This window comes from Amblyomma americanum, chromosome 3, assembly GCF_052857255.1.
Source record: "Amblyomma americanum isolate KBUSLIRL-KWMA chromosome 3, ASM5285725v1, whole genome shotgun sequence".
Taxonomy (NCBI): Eukaryota; Metazoa; Arthropoda; class Arachnida; order Ixodida; family Ixodidae; genus Amblyomma; species Amblyomma americanum.
In genome coordinates this window covers 201,111,862-201,133,880 of record NC_135499.1, presented here as the reverse complement: position 1 = coordinate 201,133,880, position 22,019 = coordinate 201,111,862, and the positions used below count along the sequence as shown (strand labels likewise).

At 43.4% G+C, this 22,019-nt stretch overlaps 1 protein-coding gene across 4 annotated transcripts in view; it reads right to left on the bottom strand.

Moving 5' to 3' along the window:
• Positions 1 to 2,935: 2,935 nt before the first annotated feature.
• The window catches only part of Ca-beta (Calcium channel protein beta subunit), a 118,246-nt gene continuing 99,162 nt past the window's right edge, over positions 2,936 to 22,019 (bottom strand). For all 4 annotated transcript variants that reach the window (XM_077659660.1, XM_077659663.1, XM_077659661.1 and 1 more), the window contains 3 exons: positions 21,045 to 21,263; positions 17,853 to 18,116; positions 2,936 to 9,841 (listed from right to left, as the gene is read on the bottom strand). In XM_077659660.1, the coding sequence (XP_077515786.1) occupies positions 9,425 to 9,841; positions 17,853 to 18,116; positions 21,045 to 21,263 (900 nt within the window). In that variant the 3' untranslated portion in view covers positions 2,936 to 9,424. The remainder of the gene's footprint in view (positions 9,842 to 17,852; positions 18,117 to 21,044; positions 21,264 to 22,019) is intronic.

The following is a 22,019-nucleotide window of genomic DNA, read 5'->3' as shown; positions in this document are numbered from 1 at the left end:
CGTGCTCCGCACTATTGTGGGCGGCGTGGTCGGGACTGTACGTGGCACAGGTGAGAGAGAGAGAGATGTTGGCTGCATGCATTAGCGCTGAAACGTTGTGGCAGACACGCGGCACTGCAGCAATAGGCCGCAGAGTTGATTGGGTGACGAACCTCTCGCGATCAATCATTGATTTAACTGCCACCTGCCTGGTTGGCAGGGTGGGCGCGCTGCATATCCAGTCTGTGGAAAGCGCTCAACGTTACAGACGCCAATCCGCGTCTACATGCCGCGTCTACAGCAGTAGTTAAACAGCAGCTAATTTTTTTTATTCAGATGAGGCTCATCTAGACCACGTGGTCAGGCAGCAGCCTCTCCGCGGCTGAGACCCGGCGCAGCGACAGCGAAGACTCTGCTCGGTGGCGCTGCGAAGTCACGTGATGCGTTGCTATGGCAGCGGGCAGCAAGGCCGTACAAGGTCAGGCGTGAGCCGACGGCGAAATCGCTCCGACGAAAGTAGTAAAGCTTTAAAGAGACTCTGAAATGATTTTGATGGTCATATTATAATGCGACACATCTGTACAGGTGGTCTTTGTGAGTGTTCAAGTGGAATTTAAAAGCTCTGCGTGCACTCTACAATTTGCAAATAAAAAAAATTGCTGCTCCCAATCAATCAGGGCGGCACCTCACCGCGCGCTCTTAGCCGCCCCTACCCGTCACCCTACCCCGTTGTGAATGGGCAACCTGGTCGAGGCTTCTCATTGGGTGTGCCCTAGAGACTTAGGCGGGACGGGGCACGGCGAGTGCTTTGTAGATCTATTTTAGTGGAGATTTATGGAGATTAGTGTGCGGATGAATGTGGATTAGCTGAACTTAGTGGGTAGATTAAGGTGGAAGAGTGAGTGGAGTTTGTATAACCCGATATGATAATCCAATGGATATTATTTAGTCATTTTTAAATTTGGCGGTGCGGATGACGTCACGACCCTCTCGAACAATCAGGGAATTTCGTTACAGAGAAACCGGGTGGTTTTTGCAATCTAAATGCTATCGCATTAAAATGATCGCGGTGCGGTGAGGAGTGATGGAATACCAATCGCTCGTGCGCTTCCCTTAACCTCAGTAAATATTATTTCATGATCCCTTTAAGCACCCAGATAACAATTAAACAACATATATAAACCTTTCACAAAAATGATGAGGCCACACTGGAAGTCGCGAGACACGGGCTAGTGCACTGGGTGGTCACGTGATCACGGACGGTGGATGTTGACGCGGTCGCTTGGCGCGGAGAACTTTGCTTAAAAAACGCGCATCGTAAGACGATGGCGGCGGCCAGATACCCCACCTCGATCGTGTTCGCCTAGCAATGATTTGCTTTGGTTTGGTTTTATGGGGGTTTAACGTCCCAAAGCGAATTTAGTAGTGAATGGCTCCGGAAATTTCGACCATCTGCTGGGGTTCTTTCACGTGCACTGACATCGCACAGTAGACATGCCTCTAGAATTTCGCCTCCATCGAAATTCGAGCTCCGCGGCCGGGATCGAAGCCGCGTCTTTCGGGTCAGCAGCCGAGCGCCATAACCACTGAGCCACCGTGGCGAAGATTATCAGTCAAGTAAGTGATGGGGTAATAATTAAAAGTTCTTTAATGGAACTTTCGCCAATGAATGCAGCCTTTGGTAGGCACAATGCAAGAGATTTAAATGTTAAATCCCTTTAGTTGAACATCATTACTACCCGAACAAGGAAAGATAGATGTGGGAGGCGCTTGAGATATACTCGCTGTATATACGCCGACATCACCAACTCCATAAAAGATCCACTCTCACCCCATGCAGTACTGTACATTACAACAATTATATAAAATTGCTATGCAAGTTGCTGCAATGTTATACATTATACATTGGAGCAATTTTGTTAAAATTCACAGATAACGTCTATTATACCAGAGCCCTTCGATGCCTTGAAGGACTGATTATACTTAGGCACGCAGATCGGCGCATTGGCTGTGAGATCCGACAAATTGTGTCGCTCCCACAATGAAGCTCGTGGAACATCGCTGTTCTCCTCCACCGCACAGGACAGTGCGGCCATCACTCTGCTTTGGATGAAGCTGGCAGAATTCATTTTGGAAGACTCGACCAATATATATGCTTTAGGGTAGCTGGCGGCAACAAGACCAGCATACTATGTGCGGCCGCACAGATGCAACAAGCAATGTGCACATGTACAGAACACATAAAATAAAGAACTTTTTTTTTCCAATTTTTCTATGTGCCACGATCAAATAATTAAGAAAACGAAGGATTAGATGTGTTTATGGACTATATCGCAGTCATGGAGAGAGAGAGAAATATGAGCGGCATGGCGATCACTTTTTGTGAAGTCAGGAAGAGCACAGCGATCGTATCCAGGCAGGTTCTCATTTCATATTCGCTTTCCATCTTTACCTCCATGTTTCTGCACGCTCCCTTACAGCACCGGGCATTTAGCCAGCAGTGAACATTGTGGGAGAAACTAGCAATTAGGAGAACAGAGTGCAAGACAAAGTGCAGTAGCTGATTTTCGTCGGGGACTCGGCAAGAGAAACTGCCCAAACTATACGGCAAAAGTAAGGACGGCCAAGGGCACAGCTGGGTCCGATCCACGTGCACTATAATTTCGAGGTGTTGCAACACATCGAATGTGTGTACCGTTCACTTTGGTTTTAAAGCACAGGGCCGCCCCAAGTGGCTGGTGTGCCAGTACAGACTGTTCATGAGGCCTAATAAGGGATAAGAAAGCACTCATTAGCAGAGATGTAGTTACACAAGAAAAGTTGTGATAATCATCACTGCTTTGTAAAAATGTGTGATTGCACACATGCAGCCTAGTGAATTGTGAAGAAACACTTTTAACAATTTGAAATACGGACAGTACTTTTCGTGTGTGTGACAATTCGATGACAGAAGACATGGTGTTTGGCAATGTCTTTATTTACAAACTGCCGTAAAGGATTTTTTTTTCTTGTGGTTCGTATTTATACATTACACTGCGCGCATATATGTATATGTGGTATATACATATACGCAATTTCCTTGCAAGAGCCTTCATTATGAAAACGCTTTGTTCAAGAAAAAAAAAGAGCAAAGCACATTTCCTGACAAAGCACGCTCAGAACTTGTGTGCAAGCTAGGAGCATACGCCCTTCATCCACACACATTTCGATTAGCATCAGCACTTGCCTGTATGTATATATTTATATATGTATGTATACCTGCCTTTTTCTTTTCATCGAAAGAGAGGATAGAGTAGAAAACCTCAAATGTTGCACATTTTACAAGAGGGCAGGAAAGGGAGAGTCTCTTAGTAGCTCAAACACTGCCGGGGAAAAGAAAACTGTAGAGAAAGAGCGCCAGAGCTAAAGATAGAACAAGAGAGAGAGCGATAGAGCTTTGAGAAAAACCATTCTGGCGTACACGTATATACAAATCACCCACACAGTCGCCGTACGCTGACGACACACAACTCCCATTGTAACTGGGCGAAGAAAAGATAATGACAAAGGCTAAAAGAAATGCAAGCAAAATGCTGCCACTACTGATGGAAGATGGGAACTCCGTAGAGCATACATAAACATTGCACTCAGAAAGTAGGGCGACTATAATAAAGCTACATATGCGATGTAACTTACATCACAACCATCGTTTTTTTTTCTCACTTTACAAAATTGACAGGAATGGGAAAGGGCCCACTTTACCGCCTGCCAGGAACAAAATTACACCACAGTATTCACTTCCCATCCATTCTCATCACGATAATTTCTGTCAAGGGCTGTGTAAGTGCATGCACTCATATTCAGCCGCAGTCACAGAGATCGCGTACCTTCATGGCTACTCAGCACGACTTAAATCGCTGGCTCCATAGTTACATGATCGACTCAACCCACACTGTAAAAGAGGTGGGCAACACTGCTGAATGCTTCCTTTTCACCCCTTTGAAAACACAACGATTACCTTTACGATTAACAGAACTGAGCTTTCCTGCCACATAATCCATGCTCTCCGTGGTTGGTGCTGTGCATGCACACGTCATAGCAGCATGTGTGATCACACGGACTGCCTTTCACGTCAACGCTTCACTACACTCTGCCACGAAGGTCATGTGTGCAGGTGTGCACAACACTGACCACAGAGCATAACTGGAAGAATGAGCAGAGTGGCAAAGTACCAAATTAAGTTACAACATGCCGTCCATACCATGAGCGACAACACAAACGTTTGCCCTCAAGAACCATTCATGTAAGTGCAAGCAATGCGCACAAAAAAAGCACACAGGCACTCGAGCCATCTCCACACACCGCACCCAGCGTATCCAATTTAAAAAACGCACAAATGAATTGGTGTAAGAAAACCAAAGGAAAAGAAAAGCACGCTTGGCTAAGTTGCACAAAAGAACACGCAGAGTGACGCACTGAAGAGTCAAGCCTAATGCACACATACACACACACGCTGACCAACCCACGCGCGCCATAGTGACAGCCACTACCGCACTTAACAAAAAAGAGGAGAGCATAGGAGACAAGAACATTCGAGGCTGGTTGTTCGATGAACGGTCAGGGTCCCACTGCCGCAAAGGGCCACCGCGTGTGTACAGATAGAGTCCCCAGGAGAAGAAGAAAGTCACTGAGGTCAGCAGGTACAGTTCTAGCAGCTAGCTCAGCATGAGTGCATACCGGAGATGACCACGGTGGTCAGTGCTCGCATTTGCTAGCGTGCCTGGGTGAAAGGGAACAGTGGGAGAGTACATGAAAAAGCAAGAGGCTTGCACTTGCTTTCCAGTGCAGCCTATGCAGCAAGTTAAGCTCTAAAGAAAGAAAAAAAAACAACGTGAGACATGTTGACATGGCATCCTTGCATCTATATATGGTGTACTCTGTGAGAATGCAAACAAAAAACCACGTATAAACACTAGCCAAAGACAATGGAAGGACTCTACTGGTATGCTAAAGGCTGTTATAAGTCATGTATGCACTACACAGTGTAGGTCGATGTTTCATTCGCACCACATCTCTGCATCCTTAGAAAAGCTTTAATATGGTAAGCAAATTTTGGTTGTGCTCATGATACTATATAAGAAAGTGACTGTTTATGTATAGACACTTTGCCACTTCTGTTTGCCCATTAGCACTCAGACTGCTACACCTATGTCTGAAGCATTTTTCTCTCTTAAAATAAAAATTAAAAATTGATTGTTTAAGCAGGCATCCTAGTATCACATCATAACTGTAACCTAAAATAAAAATTGAAAGAGGCTCTGCCAAGGTGACACTACAATTGGCTGCCACACAAAGAAGCAAAGAAGCTGCACAAGGATAACAAAAAAAGCAAGGACAAAAGGCGAAAATGAGGAAAGGCATCCTGTTTTATGCATTGTGTTCACCTTTGCAGCTAAGCCAAGATGCATGTTAATGTCAACATGCCAAACTGCATGAACACATGAAGATGCAACTCATAAGGGCAAGTGAAATGTCATTAACATGCCTGCTTGCTCATGACAAGACACCAGTCACCAATGGCTGAAAACAAAGCCAACAAGGGGTCGTTTCAGCATCAACACTCTGGCCCCAGCAAACCATGCAAACATACTTGCTGCATGTAGTAGCTGGTACACAAGTGTTGCAATGTTTGACAGCATCGAACACTGGCACTTTTCATATCAGGTGCAAAGGAGAATGATAAAAGTTATGCCTTAACTAAGTTACCAATCTGCATTGCTAGCACACTATTAACCACACAAAAAAAAACCTACCAGAATATTGGCCAAGATAAAAATAGGGTTTCTTCCAAAATTTATAGGTGGCTTTGCTAATGGCAAGCCTTTGCATGCCATCAATTTGTCACTCAAACTACATGCTTTAAAGAAACTGATAAACAAGATATCAAATAGCGTAAAACCAAAAATAAACTGCCAACACAGAATAGTGTTTGTCTCTGGTGCTATAAAAAAATAAGATGCATGAAAGGAAAAGAAGGTCATGATTGTGAGCACAAAAAATATTTTCAAAGCGGATTTCATTTTATAGTTCAGACCTGACACCATGATCTGCACCTATTCATTTCTACATTTTTCTTCCTAAAAGGATTTGGTTTCATGATTCAGTTACACACATAACCTTCGTCTGTTCCCTGCTACATCTAAATTGCATCACATGCAATCGAAGTCCTGGGGTCACATTATAATGTTTAATCCCAATCTAAAGGCATATCTTCCCTTTTAATGATATCAAGATACCATGCAAGGTGCTACTACAACTTTCAGAAATTAGTCGAAGAAACTAGCATAGCATGCATCTAGTCGGAGCTTACTCGATAGTACGTATTCATGTCACCAGCTGGATCTCTGCGACATTTCACAGCCTCTCTTTCAAACACCTTCAGAGAGATTTCTCAACTACAATTGTCTAAAGCATGACAAGTTTTCATTTCACTTGGAGAGAAAAAATGAAGGCTTAGTGGGCGGAGCTAAAACCTTGTCAAGCAGGTGTGCAGCAACTGTGGCCGTCCTGCAACGAGTTCCAACAAGTTCCAATATGGGGTGCCGAGGCAAAGATAGCAGAGCCCTTTTTATCAAAAAAGACATCACACTGCTCTCAGTTTGGCTCCCTTTGCGCCCAACTCACATGAGCATACGGTTACCGTCACAAGAGTCTCAGTTGTAAGGCAGCTTCAATGGAGAGAGACAGTTGCCGCAGGGCAATTCTGCTCACACCTCTCCAGCTACGGTTGGTAATATACATATTTATATATGCGGTGCACTAATTTCATGAACCCAATGGGTGTCTATGTGTACGTGTCGCATATAAGTGGCACATCTGTATGTGTGTCTGTGTGCAAGTACTATTGTCAGTAGCAGTAATGTTTGCAATGTGCATGTGCTCAGGGCTGCACCAACTCTGGACTAAGCACCCCTGCTTAGAGAAAACAAAATCTCACACGTCACTCTCCAATGTAGGCCATGAATCATGGTACCATGGGGATGAAACTAAGCGCAGCACCTTAAACTTTTTAAGAACCAGCTGCATTCCCATCTAAAGGACCACTAGATAACTAGGGTCACCGAACATACTAACATGACTGAAAATACAGAAATTCCCCTGATAACTAAAACCAAGTTATAATGAATAAATGTTCTCACAGATATAAACAGACCTTAATTTAGCTTGCAGGCTCATGGCTAAGGTTGGTCAGAAAGGAATAATGAATCCTTTTGCTTCAGCGAACCAAAGCCTCACTCACTAGAGCATAGATTGCAGACCGAAATGACTACTAAGACGTACACGCAACTCAGAAAAAGCATGAAACGCTAGCTCTACAATCTGTTTCTGCATGCATCATGTGACTGCTCAACTTTTCATCACTCATCAAGAACAACTTTTCTCTCTACAATTATGCACTTACTGAGATGACTTGAATGATTACAACCATGTGAAGAGACTAAGTAAGGGGCTAGCCTTAGCCTATTTCTCACTCCATAGTTTCTAAAGCAAGAAGCTTATGGCCACATAATTTATCTCATCAATTCAAATAATGCAAGCAAACTGAGCCAGTCTCACGGCCATGAAGAAATGCCTACTATGAAGTGCTTACCACCATGAAGGTGACTAGAAGTACTGCAAATACATCTAAAAATCTTGTGCATATGATTCCCTCTGCTCCAAACACCTAAAAAATTTGCCATATTGTTTTATTTCTTACAAACTTGACTGAAACACTAATAAAGGAAACTTGTGTTCAATGCTGTATTGCAGACAGTCTATTTTTGTTGCAGAAACAAAACAGACTGTCGCTAAGTTTGCAGGTGTAGATGCCCGAAACAAAAACATGTCCAAAACAATAACCAAGAAAAACAAGCAGCACTTCAGAATCGGGACATAATAATTTGGTATCCTAAATCAGTATGCACATGTTATGGCACCCAATAACATTAGCAGACTGCTAAGTATGGTAGCTGCATACTGAAATGGAACTGAAAGACTCCGTGGCTTTCTTGATGCCACTAGAAAATGAATATAATGCTAAAGCCTAATGATACCTAACTATGGCCAGCAAAAATGTATGCTGAAAGGAACTGTGTTAAAATTAAAAGCTGGGAGGGAGGATCTGTATGGTATGAATATAACAAAGAAATAAGAAGATCTAGTGAGAAAGTACTAAGACATTATTTGGACTGTAAGTTCATGCCGCCACTGCTGCATGAACTTACCCCGAGCTGAAGCAGATAAAATTGATCTGGAATATAAACGCCTAAGGCGACCTGGAAAACGTCTAGCTACTGTCTCTGAAAACCATTAGGCAACAAACATAAGATGACTAGAGAATAAAAAATGTTACACAAAAAGGCCTTTTGCCTGCCATAAAAAACAGATCAAATGTACGGAAATGACAACAATAACAAAAACTCCCTGAAGGCTTGGGAATTACCTGGCATCTACAAGGTGTAAAGTCATTGAGCGCAAGTATCCACAGGGAAAGCTGAAGTCCCAAGGAACACAAGTCAACAAAAAACTAAAATATATATACAAGAGCTTCAGTATGGCAATAAATAGCCAGACATGATACCCTTTGACACAAATATTCACTGCTTCCACAGCAAGGATGCTGGGAATCGAGAAAACAGAAAGATGCAAAAACTCAAGCTAAGCTGAAAGCCTACATCCTTCTCTGTAGTAATAACTGTACGCCCTCAGGCGTGAAACTAGTGCCATTCATGGCCAGTGAAAAATCGCAGAACAGCTTCAAAAGCACGTGCAAGGAACGTCCTAGTATCTTGAAGGTGCACACGACAATCCTTGCAGTGGACAGTGTCGCTGCAAGACGCTTGAAAAAAGCATTTTGCATTGAGCAGCAGACTTGTGGTTGTGAACGCGTAAGGCGAGCTTGCTGAAAAGTGTTGCACAGAAGAGAGCATTTCTCTCCTTTTCTCTTTTGATTACAAATGCAGGGGTGTCGTGTACATGTCAGAGGGTGAGGGAAGGGAGCCAAGGAGAGGGAAGGACCATGCTGTGGTCCTGTGGCACAACCACGCGGTTTTTTTTGCTCAAGAAAGACGTCAACCGCTTGCTATCGAAGAAGGCAGGATGTTGGGGGAAGGGGGCCTGAGATAGGCTGCACAGGTGCATATGCTGCTGCCCCGAGGAAGAACCATCGAGGCAATGGCAGCCAAGCCCGTGACCTGCCCCTGCCATTGGGGCTAGCCTTGTCAGAGAATGCGACCGTCGGCCATAGACTGTGCTTTAGAGAGGAGACACAGCGAGCAAGAAAGCGCCGACATTGTGCCAGCCCTGCCAGTGGCTGCCAAGCCACGGCAAGTTGCGGAGCCCAGACGCCGATGCCTGTCTGGAAACAATGCAACACCACCAAAAGAGAAACACCAAGACCACTGCAGTGGGAAGCGAGTCTCTGCTAGAGCACATTGACGGGGTACTTCTGTCCTCTGTGGAGACCCGTATCCCCACTTCCGCCACCCCGGTAGTTGCGGTCATCATCACACTCGTCGTGGTCGTACTCGGACGGGCGGCGGCCATGATGGTGCCGCCTCCGCTGCGTTGCTGCCGTGTGTGGGTGATGGTGGTGGTGGCGAACGTGAGAAGGCGGTGGCGACAGGTCACCAAACTTGTCCTCAAGGTATGGGTCTGGGGCATCATCCCAGTCATCAAAGTTGCTGGCCCCGGCCCCCCGGTAGGAGGTGGCCATGACAGGCGGCGGCGGATGCACGCGTGCATCGCCATAGTAGTCAGGATCATCTTCATCGTCATGCACTGGGTACATGTCATCCCCACGACAGCTTGCCGCAAACAGGTCCCCTTCCGGAGAAGAAACCTGCAGTACACAGCCACAAGAAAGTTGAAAGGGCTGGCAAAACACAAAGTGCAAACTGTGGCAAGGTTAGCATCCAGTGCCTGTCTACATATGGTTGCTATAAAACCAGCATGTTTGAAGGCAACTGGCTATTATATCAAACAGCATAAAAACAACTATCTACTCCGCAGGCACATGTTGCCTGGGGCATATTTTTTTTCCTAAGCTACATTTTGTTGCCATTAAATGTTCTCATACACCTGCAAATGACAATGCATGATACAGAACGCATCTTGCTGCTTGTGTGCAAATTTTCCCAACTGCAAGCAGCACCGCAGCAGAAGTATAGAATATCATAGTGCCAACAACACCCGCAACAAGTGGACATTGCTCAAGATTGTTTCTAGTGGCTGTACCATAAAGAATGCTGCTAAGCTGTACAGCCATTATTGGCAAAAACATTTTTTTAAAAACACGAGGTGCGTGCATGCACCCAGGAGAAGAAAAATGTAGCAAGTGTGAATTACAGTGTGGCAAAACTTCATAAGAGTGTGCAGGTGCAGGTCAAAAAGGGGGGTTCATTACTTGTACGTGTATGTGTGCCATCGTCATAGCTCCCAGAATCCCTGAAAAGCAGGCAGGGGAAAGAAATACAGACAAGAACACTCGCAATGAGAAAAGAGCATGAGCCGGCCAACACACCATTTTGTCTATTTACTGCACAACACACAATGAAGAGAGCCACACAGATGGCACCATCACTGGTCACACAAGACACAGAAGACAACATGCTTCCCAATGCTTGCTACATATTCTCACGCTAGCAAACAACACTATCTTGAGTAATAGCTCTGAAAGGCATTTGTACGTATCGGTACATATAGAACAAAACGGTTAAATATACAACAAAAACTGAACATATATTTGTCATAAATACTGAAACAAAGATACTGTAAATGAATGCCTATATCCTTATGCATTGACAACATACTGGCATGATGAAACAAGCTGCCAAGGCTCATTTTAATATCAGCCCTGAAGTAAACAGTTTGATGATATGCCGCCTGGTCAGGTGGAATAACTGGACGTGTCACTAATTCAGCCAAAAGATAAAAGCAATGTTTCATGTGATTGAAGCAGCTGCACGCCCCCCCCCCCCCCCCCCCCTCCTTAACACACACACACACACACCAAGATATTTCTCTCTTTACAACTTAGCGACCTGTGAAATGTGCTAGTGCTGACTACTAACTGTAAAAGCCAAAACAAAGTTAAAAACTGTGTTGCAATATAGAGCCAAGGTCTGTTGCTGTCCTTAAATGCACAGAATACTATATTATGTCATTGCAAGTAACTTTAATACAAGCATGCACATAGTGTACTAGTGCCTCGGGAATTGTGGGAATTAACAAGTGGGTATTAAGCTAAAGCATAATGGTGAGTAAAAGCCGCTCAAATACCGGCAAATGCATATACAGCACTACAAGAAAAACACTACTAAAGTCCTTGTAATCAAGACTGCTAGGGCTTGCATAACTTCCAAAATATACATGCTGCTGAGCAACAGCAAACTGCATATTGTATGTTGCACCTAACTCTGATGGTTTAAGTATCACTGTGAGAGTGAGTGCAGTTGGGCATCTAAAGAGCAGTGCAACAGTGGCGTAATGACAGCAAGTATGTGAACACTCTGTACACTATAAAATTATGAATGAACAAAGTTACGAATAAACCAAAAAGAAATTCTCTTGCAAGGTTTGGTGCTGAAGTGAGCTGTGTGACCTAGGAGACTGACAATGTACAGTAAATGATGCAGTGGGTGCAGTGGTGTGGCAGTATGTGTGGTAGCATAGCTGGGACAGACCTGGAAGTGTACTTGTTTCGGCTTAGGTCTCAACACTCTCTGAAAAAGGTGGCATGAAAAATGGGAAAAAGACGAAGCACCAGTTGTAATGTATACAAGCACTGGGGCATAAAGGGGCAGTAAGAAGCCAGCAAAAAAAAAAAAAAGGAAAATCAAAGGGCTGCTCAATCATTCTCGCAATGCGGGATGAAAAGAACTTTAGTTAGAGTACAAAAGAATTGCGCCTTCAAAAGCAGCCAAAATTCTTGTATTGTGACTGCAAAAGGCACCGACCCTGGGTACTTGAGAGCCCAGTCCTAAATGTATGACAAACTATTTCAGGTTACACCTGGTAAGAGAGAGACTGATGAAAAGTTCGGCATTAAAAAACTTCCACTGGTATTATTAAGGGTTGTATAAGAACGCCATCCCGGTCCAAAGTGAAGTGAGATTAAGTAAATGTGCCATGTGCTAGTCAAATCCTAGAAAAGTACCCACATATCCATCCAAGAATAGTACACACATATCACAAATAGCATGAGGTGCACAGGCACCAGGCATTTGTGGAAGTCACTGTAATGCTGCAAGATTGCAAAAAAATTGACATGCATGACATAACGCACAGAGGACCACTTCATTTGCTTGTACAGGCCATATTTCAGATAAATATGTGACAGTAGCAAGCTACGATACCATGCCATGATGCAAGGAAGATAATCCTGTTTGAGGCTAACTGCAAAGATTTTGCAGTAAAGTTTGTAAACTAAGCTACTGGCACAAACCCCAGAACCACTGCAAAAGCAAGAACCTCAATGGTGACCATTCAGTCTCTTTAGGCATACATCAAATAAATAAATTGCCAGCTTGCCATGTTCACTAAGCAGTTGTGACCCCTACAGTAATGACAGTGGCATCAGTAATGGCTCTTGCCAATAGTACAAATAAAAAGCGGAAGTTTTGGACTTTCCTGCTTCACTGCTATGATTATGGCCAATTAGAGCTAGCAGAAAGTCACAGAAACCTACAACAGCACGGCAGAAAAGCAAATATGATGATAGAAACAATGCCAAAGTACACATGATAGAAGTAGATGTGTACAGTAGTTAAGTTTACATGCAAAGCAGGTGCTCACATAACAAAGCAAATAAGCTTAGCTGCTAGATGTGTACTCCTGCTTGCACCATCCCCCAAATGTGAGGTCCTCACATTTGGGGGATGTGAGGACCTGAAATGTGAGGTCTGAATGTTGGCATTGCAATACATTCCATTTGGAGTGACAGCTTGATGTTCCACCTGGCTAATGTCACTATATGCATCTTACACAAAATTAATGTCATTTACCATCCGCTCCACTCGAATTTCTACAGCCTATATCCTTAATAGTGCCAGTGCAGAACTCATGACACCTTACAAGTATATTGGAGTTCATCTACAGTCTGATTTAACTTGGCATTATCATATTAACCACCTCAGCTAATCGCACACTGAGCCTTCTTAGGCGTAACCTTCACAGCACCTTCACAGTTAAAAAAAACTTGCTTATATAACATTGATCCGCAAGAAAATTGAATAAGCTTCCGCCATATGGGATCCTGAACAAGCATACACCACAAAAAACAACATCGAATTTCTACAAAATCATGCTATTCGCTTCATCTTTCCAGATTATTCATGTTTCACCAGCGTCACAGCACTAAAACAACATGCCGAGTTGGAATCATCATCATGTAGCTGCCATTTCGCTAACCTAACCTTATTTCATAAACTGCATCATCATTCCACCTTCCACAATGACTTCTTTCTGCCAGCCCCAGCAGTTTTCTCGTGCTGTGACCACGATAATAAAGTCAAATGCATAACATGCCAGTAATCACTTTATGCAAGATCATTCATTCTTCACACAAAAATAGACTGAAATAACCTGCCATCACACATTGCTATTGAAGTTAATCTACAATCTTTTCAAAATTTGCTGCAACAAAACAATGTGTGCTAGCTGATTTTGTACTGCATATTGTTATGTTATGTGCATTATGTTATTTGGTGTATAAAGTATGTTGTGAATTGGTGCATATACCCCCTGTTCATATTTATTTAGCATTCTTCATGCATTTGTTTATGCGAATATTAGTTATATATTTCATGTTTCTACTGCATTAGATATCCGTTTTATTTTGAGTGCTTGTGCTCTCTTCTTCCAGCATGTGTTTGCGTCGTCCCCCAATGTAATATCCTCGCACGAGGGCCCTTAGGGGCATTGTAAATAAATATAAAGCATTAGCCACGTAAACGCTCAGTGTGCTGCTCAAAGGTGTGCTAAGCATAGAAGATTTCCACAGCTTTTTGGGGAGTTTAACTGCATGTTAGCAAATAGGCTGCTGCACACTCATCTAAGGTTAGTATGCTCCCCTAATTTTCTTTTCACTACATGAGTGATGCAGCTGCTTAGAAGTTTTAATTGTGTGCACGGGCAGAGCATGCAATACAAAGGCACGATAATCGATGGTCCCTAACAGTAACGGAATTGATCCTAAGAGAAAGCAAGCATAGCAGGGACAGCAGAGAGTCGGGTGGGTGAACAGCACAAGGTTAATTCGAGGATATGGGAGAGGCCTCTGTCCTGCAGTAGACGTGGTTAGGCTGAGGATGATGATGATGACTGGTATTCAGTATTCACCACATCCCCCTGAGGAGCAGCACAAGGACCCAACACAGACAGTGACCCTATAGTTTTTCGAACACGCACTGAATGCAGAAAAACAGCTTCACCTTCATTGCGGTCTTTTAGTGGTATAATGCACTAAATGAGTTCACCAAAAGGGAACGTCTCTGTGAACTTATATACACATCAGGCGCGTAAGTTAAGGGTGCTTATAGAGTGTCACTGGAGCAAGTGGAGTGCCACTGCAGAGGAGTGCATTCCTGTTGGAGTGTGTTCACGGAAGAAAACTTGGTGACCTAATTCGAAGCCTTCCAAGCAGCGATTTCAGAGGCAGAAAATGTAATGTATAAAAAAGCACTTTTCAAGTCCATTTTATTCATCGTAACACGGTTTTCAAAGAAACACTTTGTTATAGCAACTATCGAGACAACATAACAAAGAAATGAGATCAGATGCAGCTCCCCTGTACACCAAGACGTTTGTTGTCAGAATTCTGGATAAGCAAGAAACTCATCTTGGCTGGCTTGCAATACCATAATAATACAAAAATTCCTTTTTTTTGCCGTTAAGAAATATTGAAGTGTGTTTTTATTTGTGTTACTGCAACAAAAAATTCATTTTCAGAAGTTCTTGCTTTCCCATCTACTTCCAAAGGTCCTGCTCAATTTATGCTGCCATTTTTGTTATTCCGTGTGACACTCTGCTTCCCTGTTTAGCACCGTGCAGACTGAAGTGTCACTCAAGGTGCTGAAATGCACTCTCCATAAGTGCATTCAACTTGAATGCTTGACACGGGAATTACTCTTCAAATAGAAAATGAAAAGTTATTTTACCGCAGTGACAATAATGAACAGTAAGCACTGTGACAATTTTCCGATGCAAGAGAGTCATCAAGCTTTTGTTGCTACCCTTGTGGATTTGTTGTGCACAAATACAAATGGAAAAAAAAAATTCTGTTGGCAAGCCTCCCTCATGCGAGGTGCCATGGGCGTATGCAAGCTGAGCAAGCTGGCTGAGCTGTCAACCAAAACAAAATGACCAGGCAGAAGCAGTATGAAGTCTGCAGAGCACAGATGCTTGAGATTGAGCAGCGGCTCGAGCCCGAAACGCACAGAGGAAGGTCTGATCAGCTACCAGGAAATTGCCCAGCACTAAGTTAGCTAGACAGATGCTACCGCCACCTCACAAAGGTCTCACCAAAGCTCAAGATGTAAATGGAGACAACTCCAAACCAATACTCTCCTAAACCCGGTCAGAATGCATCACATCAACCCAGACGAATTCAAACTCAACTGCTCAAAATGTGGCCAGAGAGCCACGATGGAACACATCTTTTGAGACTGCCCCACAGACCCACCACCTGAACAACTCCAGAAGCTTGTAGGCTCACAAAAGTGTGTAGGCTCCTCCTGCTGTCCAGATCTAATCTGGAAGTGCAAGTCTGGGTCACAGCACAAGCCCAAGACGTCGCCTTCAGCACCGACTGAGGGCCATTTGGTGAGATCTACAGAACCCATCACTCCCAAAACCGATATTAAAGTTTTATGACTGACTAAAAAGCAAAAAGGCATCCTGCCATTAAATCCCATCCCCAACATAATCTGTCAGCAAATCTAAGAAAATGAGACAATATCAAAATCCAGGAGGTGTCCTCTTTGTCAGGGTTGGTGCAACAATATGCCTTCTTCCAGTGACTGAGCTATATGCGAAAAAGTTTCCAATCGGAACAGCTGTTCAAATTAGCTGAAAAGTATACCTGGCTGCAAAGGGTCAAGTTCCTCCACTAAGGCAAAGTTGCCCATGAAACAGTAATTATGGATGATACTGCACTGGGTTTTATTGCCAAAGTTCTTCCATGTTTTGCAGATGTTATTGATACCCGTTTGTTGCTAACAGAACTGTAGCATGTGCCTTCACTGCAAAGTAAGACTACCACCAGCACTCCTCTAAAGTGAAAGTAAACTAAAAAAAAACGAAAACATAACTAAGCAAAACTATTCTTCATTGCTCCAGCAGCAGCAAAATATAAGCAATGTTTCAATTACTTCTATCTCTTTGAGATGCCCAGATTACTTTTCACTAGAATGCTAGTGGCTATGTTATCAACTCTGGCTTTGTGAAAATAAAATCATCAATAAACTATCAATAAACCCAGGTTATGGTCTTAGCTGTTGTTGGTGCACTCTCAGGATGACTGTCAATTATCATCTTCAAAGCTCATTTACTTCCCTGGGCGGTTGCAGCCTCTGTCAACTTAATTTGCTGACCATTGCAAACAAAGAGAAGTTTTACTGCCTGTAGGCCTGAAATGACTACATTGTTTTCTGGTACCAGAAAACAATGCAGACTGTAATTTCATTCTGGTTGGGCCAGGAGAAAGAGGAGATGTGTATGGTGAAAAAAAAAACAACCTTCAGGGTTCTCTTCACAGACACACATGCATCCAAGTGTCTAGATGCAAGCGCGCGCTTGTAGGGGAGTGATGTTGACGTGAGCAAACTGCTGCTAATACCGTACAATTATGTGCAACTACGCACAAATTTCTAGCTTCAATACAAATTTGCCACGACCAAGCTGACATATGCCAATTGCATTCAGAAGGGAATGAACTGGTTCCAGACATGAGAATCGCGAAAAAATGTAGAATATGAATAAGCAGTTCCACTTCCCATTGCAATCAACATATAAGCTGCCTGCATTGAGCCTATGATAACTTCCTGACTATTTTGGTCCGCAGTTTCCCTAGGTTCAAAGAAAGCTTAGCCACCATGTCAATGGGAATTTGGAATTGCGTGACATTTTGTTAAAATCACAATACTGTTTGCTCCACAGCAGTACATTCCATAAAACCCAAGTTAAGATTTTAATGACACCCTAGCACCAATCCCAATGGCAAATTTACTTTCTTTTCTTGCTTAGTGAGTAAGAGGGAACAACTTCACCATTTCATCGCATGCGTGTTCCTGATTATGAGTGCATACAATATATTGTAGCTAGCTAGGTTTTTATGAGAAAGTATGACTGATTCCATGGCCCAGCTAAAATAAAAATGGATCTTTGCTCGCCTTCTCTAGAACAATGCCAAAAACACGATTTAAATTATTTCAGACATATATACAGCCAAACAGGAATTGCTTCAAAATACTTGGAACCACCATACTACACATCTTCTGGCCAGATAATTTGTTGCAGCCCAAGAAAGCCATGCCTATGCTGCAGCCTCACAATTTTATCTAACAAAGCCTCGCACTCATCGAAGAACCATTGCCGTGACCAGTGACCTCTTTGTCCATTGCGGACCAGGACTTTGATGACGGCCATATGTTTGCTATATGCTCCCCCTTCCTGTAGTGCTCCACCAGCTATTCATTTATGGGAAATCAGGTAGACTGTTTGCAATGCTGGAATAAACTGTGACACACCCACACTAAAAAGATTACTAAAAAAGACTGCCAAACTGCAACAGGAGTACTGTGTGCAAAAGCCAACTACTTTCCATGTGTCAAAAGCCAGCGGAGAGGGCTCACCTCGCCTGGCTGCCTTGGTAATCGCCTCTCGGAGTAAGACGTGTGGTGGTGCGACCGCGGTCGTGAATGCAGCTGTGCCGTTGTGGACACAGGTGCAGCTGTCGCACCTGCTGGGTGGCGGTTGGATGTACCCGCTAGTGAGGAACTACTATGTGGCATGGCCTCATGGTGCGCCACCGGCTGTTGCTGGGTGTACTGGTGGCCATGGTGGTGTGACAGTGATTCCAGCTCTTCGTCTGTCTCACGACCATGCTCCTTAGAAGCCTGCGAGGTTGAGAGTAATCAAGGCAGTGCAGAGAACAACCTCAAGTTTAAACCTGGATGTGTAAAGGCCGGTTCATCACTTTTATAGAGCAACTGACAGTTCTTCATTAGAAAAATCATTGCTGCTTTCCTGGATTTCTGTGCTCCTGACTGCTTCATGATATCAAAAGATCAGACCAAACAAACAATTCCTCCTACACCACTGCCCAACTGCTCCTACAGCTACATTTGTGCAAGAGCCATTGGCAAGAAAAGCAGCTAAATTAAAGAATTAAAAGCAGATTTTTAGGTACACCTTTATGCACTAATTTATTACACAGTTACTGCTACCACTGCGCTTCTTGCCTATCTACAGTTTCCTCACCACCACATGATGCCTGCTTAATTACCATGGCTCCAATTTCTACATGTTATGAATCTTCATAACACTGCTTTGCAGCCTGCTGTCTCCACTTGCAGACTGTCTTCAGCCTCACTCCTGTACCCAGGGACTAAAGAGCTGAAAGGTGCACCATAGTGCACATCAGCCACAAGATCTGCCCAGACTGCTTTTTGTCAGTGAGAGATATCATGACAAATTTATCGGGCAGGAGGGCTGCATTACAAACTGGATATTCAAAAAAAGCAGACAAATGTCACTAAGTACTTCATGTCAGTACTTGGAAACAAGATGTAAAAAAGAACAAATTTTCAATATTGCCACAATGAAAACTTCTTTTATTTAGGGGGAAGAACAGAAGTAAAGAGCTATGCCTTGTTGGGGCTTCCAGGATACAGTGCAACACTTTAGTGCTGTACGTTGACACTTTCTCAGACTGTGTTGGTGACCACTCTACCACTCCCACTATGGTGTCCTCACCAGTCGCAATACCAGTTACTGCAAGAGCCTTTCCTGACTGCTATATGAATTTTTGCAAATGCCTTGAATTCTTGTTTTAGTGGAATGCCATGAACCGAGGAAGTGCTTCTTGACCCTTGAAATTTACTAGAATAACATCTGAACTCACATTTCCTAACTGCAGCTGTTATACAAGACATGCGCTTCACTATACAGCTTCTCAGCCGCACAACTTAAACCAGACTCTGCACAATCAGTGATCTTCCAAGTGCCATATGAACCAGTGGTTCCGAGCAAAGGGCTCTGAGCAATTTTTCCATTTGTCTTTGTTCTTTATCCCCTAGCTCAGCCTCACATGGCATTTGTGCGTACATAGTAGAAGCTCGTGAACACTGCCTATACCTAAGCAGAGGTTCACAGACCAAGTTCCACAAGTTATGCATGAAAGCATCGACAAACCAGAATGAAACATAACAGACAAAAAAGAAGGCTGCAAGAATAAATGTGTGCTGCCACATGACATACAAGGTTTAGCCGTAAAAGGCTCCATCTTTACAATCAAATTTGCAACATTGATTCATGGTTCTTGCTGCACTTGACGTTCAAAAATACCGAAACATATGTTATGAAGAGATGATATGAACAGCCAAGCTTTAAGAGACAGAGTTAGGACAACAGGGGGCACAGCAAACACCTCTGCCTTGTTGTACAATAAGGCACTCAGTTCAGTGCTAGCCAACTCTCCCATGCTCTCTAAAATTACTTAAGAAACAATGCTCATTTTGCTTGCTTTCTCTGAATGCTTTCATTGCACAGCGTTTAGCAGCAACTTTGGCTATCAGCTACATTGGTAGCAGTGATCAAATCCTGTGTGTGAGGGCCAGGGTAGATATCTGGTATGTCGGCAAAGGTCTTGCAAACATGTGCTGCGTTGCATTTGGCTCTGCCTGTTTGATGGCCATTCAAGAAAGAATCTGCATGAACATGAGGTTTGATGTCAGACATTTTCAATGCGTGATTTATAGTGATTTCTGCACACTATGACACAATCACAGTAATTAGAGCAAAACTACCAACACACTAAAACCCACTTGTGCTAAACAGGCACAAGAAAAAGTGCATGATCTTAACTGCTAGAATTTCAAATGAAAGAATACCAGCTACACAACAAAAACTTTCAATGAAAATGGTTTACAGGCTGCAGATAAATCTCAATTTCGGAATTCAAGAGAAAATCTGTAGAATTTGGTGCTGGGCAAGCCCACAGGTTCTCGCACTGCTGGCCAATATGTGTCAAGATGTTACAGTCATAAAGCTTTGCAGGCGGCAGAAAGTTAGGTGGGCGGATGAACTTGAGAAGTTTGCGGGGATGTGGTGGCTGCAGCTGATAAAGGACAGGGTTAATTGAAGAGACATATGGGGAAGGCCTTTGCCCTGCAAAGGGCATAGTCAGGCTGATGATGATGATGATGCTTCAGTCATGAAACGATGACTTTTGACACTAGCCTGCTGCATTCATTCTAGAGCAAGTCATGTTCTCAACTTAGAGAGCTGCTATTAGCAGAAAAAAAAATAAACCATTTTCAAGATGCCAATTCTGCAAATTCTGTCATTGTTAGAGTTATTGGAAAAAAAATTCATAAAAGAATGCAAGTCAGCAGGAATCACTTAAATCAAACCTAGCGAATAGGATGAAGATAGTGTTGATCTTGTTCCCATATGGCCTTGCAATACTACACCAGTCCCAGGTTTCATTCAGCAAGTCTCCCCCAGTATCACCTCAGAATCCCACCTTAGATGCAGCAGAAGCAGTTCCTTGACCTCAGCGCAATATCATAGTGAAGTTTGAGGATTGAAAGCTTTGATGCTCAAAGAAAGCCATTTTGTGGGAAAGGTATTCTGATAGGGGGAATATACGGGATGACCAAGGAACAGCAGTATTTTTTTCACTCATATTACTACCTCCACTCTCCATAAATCATGCTGCAATCCATATTTTGCAACCTACAGTCACGCAAATAGAGCCAGGTGTCTCAAAAGCATCATAACATGCTCTCATATGCAAAATAAGGCGTGTGGGGCAGACACACCTTCTCTGCTTCGATGCTCTTGGGGTGGGTGCGGTGGCTGGCGAGCGACTCCTGGTTGAGGTCTGGCAGCATGCCTGCACATGGGGTGTTGAGGATGAGCTGGGCATAGTTTTCAGGCAGGTTGTCATGGGCAGCCCGCCAGTAGGTCTCCAGAAACTCGGCCAGGTGCTCACACGCCTCCTCCAGCTGGTTCTCATCCAGAATCACATCAAACATCTCCTGCAAGTGCACACACACAAAAAAGAGCGGAGCTTTCAGCATATCACTCACGCACAAAGGAAGAGAGGGGTGGACAACTCTGTTAGGGAGACAGGGAGGCACTATCCCCCTTCCTGCCACATACACTTCCTCAAAGCTCAACCATAAGCAGTTTGGTTTCATTACAGAAGTGGCTTACACGTCTCACAAGCTGGAAGGCAAAAGAAGCATAAGAACTTCAACATATATTCCAAAGGCGTAAATGTCGTTGGCACTTGAACACTGATCATCGTCAAGGTCAGTGCATCTCAAACAGAAAAACAATGTGCCAGTTTTTGCTTAGGTACTATACACCGACCATTTCACAATCACATTCGTTGCACAATAGCAGAAACAAATGAAATGCAACTAAGAAAATTGAAACATGGACACCAAAAGAGAAGATTATAAATCTGAGGAGATAAAATATTGTGTGGCTAATTATCTAAATGAAATAAGGAAGGATTGAGTTATTTGCAGTTGCTAATTAAATTCATGGTACAGTTTGAAAGGCAATGAATGATTTTAAAAAATTGTCCTGGTTCCGAATGAATTTTTCTTCGACAGCAATGTTTCCAAGAAAGCTGTATGGCTTCCCTTGACAGCTCTACAGTAGCAATTCAGTCAGTAAAAATGAGAAGATACTGAGTTATTTCAAATCTGCTCCTCCTTGGAGAACCATGACCATCCTTCAAAAGTGGTAGCAAACCTTTGTATTTTATAATTTCTTTCACGTTT